The sequence below is a fragment of the Mauremys mutica genome, chromosome 18 (genome assembly GCF_020497125.1).
Source record: "Mauremys mutica isolate MM-2020 ecotype Southern chromosome 18, ASM2049712v1, whole genome shotgun sequence".
Taxonomy (NCBI): domain Eukaryota; kingdom Metazoa; phylum Chordata; order Testudines; family Geoemydidae; genus Mauremys; species Mauremys mutica.
The window spans coordinates 6,186,077-6,196,406 of NC_059089.1; the positions used below are offsets into that span (position 1 = coordinate 6,186,077).

Below are 10,330 nucleotides of genomic sequence, written 5' to 3' on the forward strand. Positions count from 1 at the left end.
CATAAGAAGAACATAACAATGGCCATACTGGGTCAGACTAAAGCTCCATCTAGTGCAGTATCTTGTCTTCCGACAGTGTCCAAGGCCAGGTGCCCCAGAGGGAATGAACAGAACAGGTAATCATCAAGCGATCCATTCCCTGTCGCCCATTCCCAGCTTCTGGCAAACAGAGGCCAGGGACACCATCCCTGCCCATCCTGGCTAATAGCCATTGATGGACCTGTCCTCCATGAATTTATCTAGTTCTTTTTTGAACCGTTATAGTCTTGGCCTTCATAATTGTGTTATGAGAAGGAGTAAATAACATTTCCTTATTTACTTTCGCCACGCCAGTCATGATTTTATAGACCTCAATCATATCCCCCCTTAGCCATCTCTTTTCCAAGCTGAAAAGTCCCAGGCTGATTAATCTGTCCTCAGACGGCAGCCGTTCCACACCCCTAATCATTTTTGTTGCCCTTTTCTGAATCTTTTACAATTCCAATGTATCTTTTTTTAAATGAGGTGACCACATCTGCACGCAGTATTCAAGGTGTGGGCGTACCATGGATTTATATAGAGGCAATATGATATTTTCTGTCTTATTATCTATCCCTTTCTTAATGATTCCCAATATTTTGTTTGCTTTTTTGACTACCGCTGCCCATTGAGTGGATGTTTTCAGAGAACTATCCACAATGACTCCACACTCTCTTGCTTGAGTGGTAACAGCTAATTTAGACCCCATCATTTTTCCAATCTGCATCACTTTGCATTTATCAACATTGAATTTCATCTGCCATTTTGTTGCCCAGTCACCCAGTTTTGAGAGATTCTTTTGTAGCTCTTTGCAGCCTGCCTGGGACTTAACTATCTTGAGTAGTTTTGTATCATCTGCAAAATTTGCCACCTCACTGTTTTTCCCTTTTTCCAGATCATTTATGAATATACTGAATAGGACTGGTCCCAGAACAGACCCCTGGGGGACACCACTATTTACCTCTCTCCATTCTGAACACTGACCATTTATTCCTACCCTTTGTTTCCTATCTTTTAACCAGTTACTAATCCATGAGAGCACCTTCCCTCTTATCCCGTGGCAGCTTACTTTGTGTAAGAACCTTTGGTGAGGGACCTTGTCAAAGGCTCTCTGAAAGTTCAGGTACACTATGTCGATTGCATTACCCTTGTCCACATGCTTGCTGACTCCCTCAAAGAATTCTGATATATTGGTGAGGCATGATTTCCCTTTACAAAAGATGTGTTGACTCTTCCCCAACAAACTGTGTTCATCTATGTGTCTGATAATTCTGTTCTTTCCTAGAGTTTCAACCAATTTGCCCGGTACTGAAGTCAGGCTTTCTGCCCTTCAATTGCCAGGATCACCTCTGGAGCCTTTTTAAAAAAGGGACCTTTCATTAGCTACCCTCCAGTCATCTGATACAGTGGTTGATTTAAATGATAGATTACATAGCACAGTTAGCAGTTTTGCAATTTCATGTCTGAGTTCCTTCAGAACTCTTGGGTAAATACCAGCTGGTCCTGGTGACATTACTGTTTCATTTATCAATTTGTTCCAAAATCTCCTCTTGTGACACCTCCATCTGGGACAGTTCCTCAGATTTGTCACCAAAAAAGAATGGCTTACGTGTGGGAATCTCCCTCATGTCCTCTGCAGCGAAGACAGATGCAAATAATTCATTTAGCTTCTCCATGAATGGCCTAGTGTTTCTTGGGTGCTTCTTTAACACCTGAATCATCCAGTATCCTCACTGATTGTGTGCCAGGCTTCCTGCTTCTGTTGTACTTTAAAATAAAACCCTGCTGTTAGTTTTTATGTATTCTTTTTTGGTCTGCCTTATTATACTTTCCTTTTCCAGGGAAGCAAAATCCTATAAAACTTACATTACATTAATGAAAATTAGAGCTGTCAAGCGATTAACAAAAATTAATCGTGATTAATTGCACTGTTAATAATAGAATACCATTTATTTAAATATTTTTGGATGCTTTCTACATTTTCAAATATTTTGATTTCAATTACAACACAGAATACAAAGTGTACAGTGCTCACTTTATATTTATTTTTTATTACAAGTATTTGCACTGTAAAAAAACAAAAGAAATACTGGTAGTATTTTTCAATTCACCTAATACAAGTACTGTAGCACAATCTGTTTATCATTAAATTTGAACTTACAAATGTAGAATTTTGTACAAAAAGCTGCATTCAAAAATAAACAATGTAAAATTTTAGAGCCTGCAAATTCACTCAGTCCTACTTCTTGTTCAGACAATTGCTCAGACAAACAAGTTTGCTTACATTTGCAGGAGATACTGCTGCCCACTTCTTGTTTACAATGTCACCTGAAAGTGAGAACAGGTGTACTCATGGCAGTGTTTTAGCCAGCATCGCAAGATATTTACATGCCAGATACACTAAGGATTCACGTGTTCCTTCATGCTTCAACCACCATTCCAGGGACATGCGTCCATGCTGATGATGGGTTCTGCTCGATAACAATCCAAAGCAGTACGCACCAATGCACGTTCATTTTCATTATCTGAGTCAGATGCCACTAGCAGAAGGTTGATTTTCTTTTTTGGTGGTTCAGGTTCTGTAGTTTCTGCATCGGAGTGTTGGTCTTTTAAGATGTCTGAAAGCATGCTCCACACCTCGTCCCTCTCAGATTTTGGAAGGCACTTCAGATTCTTAAACCTTGGGTCGAGTGCTGTAGCTATGTTTAGAAATCTCACATTGGTACCTTCTTTGTGTTTCGTCAAATCTGCAGTGAAAGTGTTCTTAAAATGAACAACATGTGCTGGGTCATCATTTGAGACTGCTATAACATGAAATATGTGGCAGAATGTGGGTAAAACAGAGCAGGGGACATACAATTCTTCCAACAAGGAGTTCAGTCATAAATTTAATTAATGCTTTTTTTTTAAAACGAGTGTCATCAGCATTAAAGCATGTCCTCTGGAATGGTGGCTGAAGCATGAAGGAGCATACATATGTGCCATGCAAATGCCTGTTCTCACTCTCTGGTGACATTGTAAATAAGAAGTGGGCAGCATTATCTCCTATAAATGTAAGCCGTGTTAGTCTTGGTGATTGACTGAATGAGAAGTAGGACTGAGTGGACTTGTAGGCTCTGAAGTTTTACATTGTTTTGTTTTTTAGTGCAGTTATGTAACAAAAAAAATCTACATTTGTAAGTTGCACTTTCACGACAAAGAGATTGCACTACAGTACTTGTATGAGGAGAATTGAACAATACTATTTCTTTTGTTTATCATTTTTATAATGCAAATATTTATAATAAAAAATAATATATACTTTGATTTCAATTACAACACAGAGTACAATATACACCTCTACCCCGATATAACGCTGTCCTTGGGAGCCAAAAAATCTTACTGCGTTATAGGTGAAACCGTGTTATATCAAACTTGCTTTGATCTGACGGAGTGCGCAGCCCTGCCCCCGCCCCGAGCACTGCTTTACCGCGTTATTTCCAAATTCATGTTATGTCGGGTTGCGTTATATCGGGGTAGAGGTGTATATGAAAATGTAGAAAAACATCCACAATATTTAATAAATTTCAATTGGTATTCTATTGTTTAACAGTGCGATTAAACTGCAATTAATCGCGATTAATTTTTTTGAGTTAATCGCGTGATTGAGAGCCCTAATGAAAATCCTCTACAGCAACATTTCAACCATTGAAAGCTCCATATGAAATGCCCTCAACTAGTTTCACTTGAGCTCCAAATACAGCTCCAAAGCAGGCCTGGCCTGTGCTTCCCTCACTGCATTTGCTGTTAGCTATGTCTGTAGTGTAATGTTGCTCAGAAACTCTATCTGATTTTCAGGTTTTTGTTTGCTGCATCTGTATATTAACTAGCATTGACTCAGGCTGTTAGGCCATGTTATCCACCTGGCTATAAAGCACTGATGGCCAACAGTCTGTACATGGCCAAATGTCTTTTCTCCAGGTCTTAGCTTTGCTGATGCTGTTGTTTGGAGGAGGGGTCTGTATGAGGAGTCATGCTTGCAGTCTACTCAGATATTTATGCAATCATAAATTTTCTTCCCCTTTCACTGACTGCAGCCCCACACTGGAAGTTGAGAGAATTCCCTCACAAATCTGAATGCCAGCAGGACTATTTCAAAGGGGACACAAGTTGTAACATGCCATATGATGCAAGGATGTGTATCTTGTTCTGTAAACTATCAAGAATTATTTCTTTTTAATTTCCAGCAACCACAGGCCATAAACTGTAAAAAAAAAAAACAACTATAAAAAACTAAGAGGAAACCTGATGGCTGGAGGTTGCTGCTGAAAAATGTATTAGAAAAAGTGCAGTCATTAATTTAAAAATATGGTGCTAGGTTCTGCTCTCAGCTATACAGGGAGTACAATGCAGTGTTCCTACAAATTTTTACCCTGGAGTTTGGGTGCTTGGCACTTCCCAGGATCAGGCACTTATGTCAGTCACATAGCAGTCTAACTGAGTGCAGAACTTCACCCATGTTTAAGACAAAGGTACATCTCAAAATTGCCATTACATGATATAGGAGAAGTGATACCTTTTATTTGTAGAGAAGGAGTGAGGCTTTTAAAAGCACTAAACATACTGATAGCTAGCTAGCACTGTCAGAAGGAACAAGGATATGGCTTTGTCATGTTTTTACTATCCTGGTGAGTCCTCAAATTATAGAATCATAGAATCTCAGGGTTGGAAGGGACCTCAGGAGGTCATTTAGTCCAACCCACTGCTCAAAGCAGGACCAAACCCAACTAAATCATCCCAGCCAGGGCTTTGTCAAGCCTGACCTTAAAAACCTTTAAGGAAGGAGATTCCACCACCTCCCTAGGTAACCCATTCCAGTTCTTCACCACCCTACTAGTGAAAAAGTTTTTCCTAATGTCCAACCTAAACCTCCCCCTCTGCAACTTGAGACCATTACTCCTTGTTCTGTCATCTTCTACCACTGAGAACAGTCTAGATCCATCCTCTTTGGAACCCCCTTTCAGGTAGTTGAAAGCAGCTATCAAATCCCCCCTCATTCTTCTCTTCTGCAGGCTAAACAATCTCAGTTCCCTCAGCCTCTCCTCGTAAGTCATGTGCTCCAGCCCCCTAATCATTTTTGTTGCCCTCCGCTGGACTCTCTCCAATATATCCACATCCCTCTTGTAGTGTGGGGCCCAAAACTGGACACAGTACTCCAAATGAGGCCTCACCAGTGCTGAGTAGAGGGGAATGATCACATCCCTCGATCTGCTGGAAATGCCCCTACTTATACAGCCCAAAATGCCATTAGTCTTAGTTGCAAAATCTCCTGTTTCTCCACCCCCAGCATCTCTTCAGCACCCATATTCTTAAGGCATTTTTGCTTTTATTAATATGATCAGAGATCTCACACTGATTTGGGAGTGCTCCAAAGAAACCAGAGTAATCACAGGATTCTACTGGATCTTGCGCAACAGCCTATCCTGGCTTTTCTGGGGCTAAGCGGTTCCTTACTTGTAGTCTCCTTAATGACCAATCTTCAGCCTTCACCAGATTGTTGGTTTTAGAGGATTGGGAAATAATATGTTAGTAGTAAATTGGCAGCAATTCCTTCGTTGTATTAAAGTCCGCCATCTGCATCTGACTGGTACTCAAGGCGCCTTTCCCTTTCAGAAAAGACTAAGGTTTGAATAACTATAATGAGCTGATCTGGAGATTATGACAGGCAACAGCAACAAACGGCAACCATCCCCCCCTATAAAATACTGTACAAGTCTGTGGTTAAAAGGAACCCATTTCCTGCAGCGATCAACAAAGGAGTGAGAAGAAGAGACTGTCTTATCTTCTAAATAAATGCCCCTCCCCTCATTTTTGTATGTTAAAAACTGTAGACCTGTTTATAATTGATGTTGTGTGTCACTTACAAATCTGCTCGATATTTATTTAGCGAAAGGTGTGCTAGGTGTGTGGGGAGAATTATTACAACTCTCCTTGATGTTTTACAAAGGCAGAAAAGCAGTTCAGGACCCTGGTCCGAGTTTTTGCCTCTTCACACTGTAAGTAACCGACACCGGGTCACGTTGCTTATCCATTTCACCCTTTGTAGGCTGTTTCCTTGGGAAGCGCAGAAATTCAGAGTCTTCTGGTTTCCATTTTTGTCCACTAGCGACCCCTACCTTTAGCGAGCGCACTAATCCTACATGGTTTGAATTCTTTCCACGTTTATTTCAGATCAAGCGAGCTGAATTGAGTATTTTCAAGTACATAGGCCACGGATCCTTTGCATTGGGGGCACCGAAAGGAAAGCACGGCGTGTAGCTCAGGATTGCACTCTGCACGTGATGGTCTGTGGCGCTTAACACGCTTTACATTCCACCCGCCAGGAACCAGGCCCGCCAAGTGCTCTGTGTCTGTCCCAAACAGCATCTCCGGCTGCTCCGAACTGGCCTGGCAACGTGCGGACGAGAGCGCTGCGCAGCGCGCTCACTCCGCGCCCGCTCTGCCCAGCTCCGCTCCCCGCGGCGGCCAGTTGCGGGGGGCGGTTGCTGTTTTGTTGTTTTAATGTCTCAACATTCCGTCGATCACCGCCCCTCCCCCCAGCGTGGGCCTGGGGGAGGAGGGGGTAGCTCCTCCCTCTGCAATGTATCAATGTCCCGTCCCCGATCCCCCCCTTCCCCGTTGGGTGGAATCCAATCACCGTCTTGCTTCCCCGCCCCTGTGGAGACGGGGAAGCGTCACAGACGTGCTATTGTTATGCAAATAAAAGGCTGCCTAAAAGGAGCTGCCCAGGGTATCCTGCCCGCTAAAGACGCCCAGGGAAGTGGCTGAGGGGAGGGGGGTTCGCCCGGAGGGAGCACTAAGGAACCGGGGGGATCTGCTGGGAGACGAGACGAGAGCCCCTCTCCGGGATAAGCACTGAGCTCCCCCCTGGCTCCGGGCGCAGCACCAGAGACTCCGAGCACCGGGAGCCAGGCAAGCCGGGCTCCGGCTGGATGCGCAGCCGGGGCGGATAGCAGCAGCAGCAGCAGCAGCAGCAGCGGCGGCAGCAGGGCGCTTGCCGGCCGGCCGCCAGCCTCACGCACCCTGGGAGCCGCACGGCAGCTGCTGGGCCGCGCTCGGCGGGGGGGCGCGCAGCTGTACCGTGGGGGAGCTCGGTGCCCAGGGGGTCTCTTAGCCGGGCCTGGTCCGAGCTGCCCCGCGCCCCGGCCCCCCGCCGCCGCCGCCACGCTCGGATCTTTGCTGGCTTCCATGAGCATCCGCGCCCAGGGACTTGTCCGGAGGCCGCGCTCTCAGCCGCAGGGTGCCCCGCTTGCGCGCCGAGCCCCCGCCCCTCGCTTGGGGCTCGCGGAGCGCCCGTGCCGAGCTGGGTGAGGCGGAGCGGGGCACGGAGACCTGCGCCCGCCCGGCACCGCTGCGCCCGGACCCAGCTGCCCGGCCGCGGCCATGAGCCAGACGGAGCTGTCCACCTGCTCGGCCCCGCAGAGCCAGCGCATCTTCCAGGAGGCGGTGCGCAAGGGCAACACCAAGGAGCTGCAGTCGCTGCTGCAGAACATGACGAACTGCGAGTTCAACGTGAACTCGTTCGGGCCCGAGGGGCAGACGGCGCTGCACCAGTCCGTCATCGACGGCAACCTGGAGCTCGTCAAGCTGCTCGTCAAGTTCGGCGCGGACATCCGCCTGGCCAACCGCGACGGCTGGAGCGCGCTGCACATCGCCGCCTTCGGGGGCCACCAGGACATCGTGCTCTACCTGATCACCAAGGCCAAGTACTCGGCGGGCAGCCGGTGACGCTGCTCCGGGCCCCGGGGAGCGGCGCGCTCCGCAGGACAGGCTGGGCTGGCGGGGCGGGGACAGCGGCCGCGTCCGCTCCGACCGCTCGGGTCGAGGAGCGGATCGTGCCCCGGGGCGCACGCACACGGCTGCCCGCCCGGGGCTGCGCCCTGCCCCCGGCCCCACGCTGGGCGCCCTGCGGACTCCAGCCTCGGGCTCCCGCAGGCAGGGCCGCCCTGGGCTGCCGCGGGGGGCAGGACCCGGCCCTCCGGGAGATGGGGGACCTCTCCGAGGGGCGGGCCGGGCCCTTCCTCAGCCCCGGCTGCCTGGCCCGGGACAAAGGTGCCTTCCTAAATCGAGTCCGCTGGCACGAGCTGCGGGCGGCCCCTCCCCAGGCGGGGCTGGCCGGCCGCTGCGGGGTGCGGGGTGCGGGAGCAGTGACTGACCCGCCTGGGGCCCCGGCTGCCAGACGCGCCGACTCGGGGCGGGCACTCAGCCGCATCGCCGGACCCAGGGGAGACGTGGGGGTTGGGCTGATTGTTTATTTTTGTTTAAATGACAAAGCTGCTTGGACTCCATGTTTTTTGCAAAGAAATCTGGGGCCCACAAAGATTTTACTGAAAAACCATTTAACTGCTTTCAAAGGGGTTTTGTTTTTCAAGGGTTTTTTCTCCTACTGTAATTTTTCTATCTTTTTTTTTTTTTTGCCATCTACCTCGGCTGCGCTCACAGTATTCACGGTTTCAGTCAGAGATCTGGTCAGATGCTTTAAAGTGCACTCACATTTTCCCCTCCCTGAACCCCCCGCCCCCCAAATTTGGTGGCTTGTCAGTCCTTGGAAGCTGTCCCCGATTTTAAAGTATTCTGGCTCAGAAGTGACGTCATTTCAGCATTTTTAACAGATCAAAATGTAATTTGTTTAAAACCAATTGGTGCTTTTTTTTTTTTTAAAAAAATGCAAGTTCTAAATTGTAGCATGAGCAAAGGTTCTGTCTTTCATGAGTGGGGTGGGTGGCTAAACTGACCTATATTTCCCTGTAGCAAAGAGTGTAAAAGTGTCTCTTTTGCAGTCTTCTCCCATTGTTTTTACACAGTAACTGATCTTTAATTTTTGAGGCTCTATATTGGAATATGACACACTATTTCCCGCACCTGATCGCTCTTCTTTTTTTAAATTTCCTTTTGAGTGTATGATCCAGCCTAGGCCTAGGCCTGCTAAAATCACAGGAAAGACTTTTGATCATTTTATATTTTTCTTTTTAAAATATAATACTGGTGGGATTAGGAAATCCTGGATTTAAAACAATAAAATAAAAGTGAAATGAAATAAACGCTAGAGGCAGAGGAATTGCTTTTGCACAGAAAAAGAGTGTGAGCACCCCCTGCAGTCTAGGAGGAAAGTTTCAAGTACAACCCGAAAACTACTGAGAAATAATTTGGGATTATTATTTTTTTTTTAATTTTTTTTTTTTTTTTGGTGAAACTTGGCTAACACTTCTCAATGCAGAATGATTCCATCTGACTTTATATAAATGAAAGGGAGGAAGAAGAGGAACCCATCTTAAACTGCATTTGGAAGTGACTGCACATATAATTGCAATGCTGCTTTTTGTTGCCATGGCACAACAACATCCATTTTAAAAAATGCAGAAAATTTCAGAAGTCTCCTTTCCACTGTTGATCTTTTATCCCTCTGTTTGTCTGCACTAAAAACCCTTATCACTGCCATCTCCTCGCTATCCTCTCTTATTCCCCTTATCCAAACCCTTACAGTTAAAAAAATAGTTATCTACTTTTTTTTGTTGTGTTATAACTATTTATCATATATGTATATATTTGTGGGTGATGTTTGTGTGCCTGGTTTTGTTTGAAGCTATCTGTGAGTGGTTCAAAAGTACGGTTTGGAAAATATGCATTTTTTCTAGTCTTAAAACTAAACTTGAGTCTGCCATGGTTTTTTTGTTTTGTTTTGTTTTTCATTGCACTGAATATTCTGCTTTGTCTATGATGGTTTCACCTGCAGTTTTTTCTCTCTTAAACAATTTATATGATTAAAAAGCTCCAGATTAAAAAAAAAAAGTCCTTTGAAAGTGTCTATTGTTAATGCTGTAATTTACAAGGAACTTCTTAGTTTGCAAACTTTCTCTGTGAGCGTTGAAGATGGTGTTAAGCACTTTTGTTGGTGCTTCTCTTTTATGGGGGGAACAATATCTTTTCTGATGAGGTTTTATTATAGTTACCAGATGGTTGCACATTTTTTTAAAATAAATGGATTTGCCACAATAATGTCATAACATTTATGACATAATATTAAAAAAAATAGTGTATTTTAAAGCCAAGTTCTAGATTGATTTTTTTTTAAAGAAATCTTGGTTATAAACCCAATTCTAAAGGGAGTTCTGTCCAGTGTTGTAAAGACAACATAATGTAACCCATATTTATATTTTTATAAAATACCTATTAAGACTGTGAATCTCTTGTGTGAATTGCTAAGTGAGTTTAAGAAAAGTGTTGTTCCTCTTCAGCTTCTTGGAGCTTTAGGCATGATTAGAATTTGAAAATT

General features: G+C 45.3%; 1 protein-coding gene across 1 annotated transcript; it reads left to right on the plus strand.

Annotated features, from left to right (window-relative positions):
• Positions 1–6,796: 6,796 nt before the first annotated feature.
• On the plus strand, positions 6,797–8,712 carry LOC123352270 (NOTCH regulated ankyrin repeat protein). Its single transcript, XM_044992117.1, has one exon. It carries the CDS (start codon positions 7,441–7,443, stop codon positions 7,783–7,785), a length of 345 nt encoding a protein of 114 aa, XP_044848052.1. The 5' UTR covers positions 6,797–7,440; the 3' UTR covers positions 7,786–8,712.
• The last annotated feature ends 1,618 nt before the right edge of the window (positions 8,713–10,330 follow it).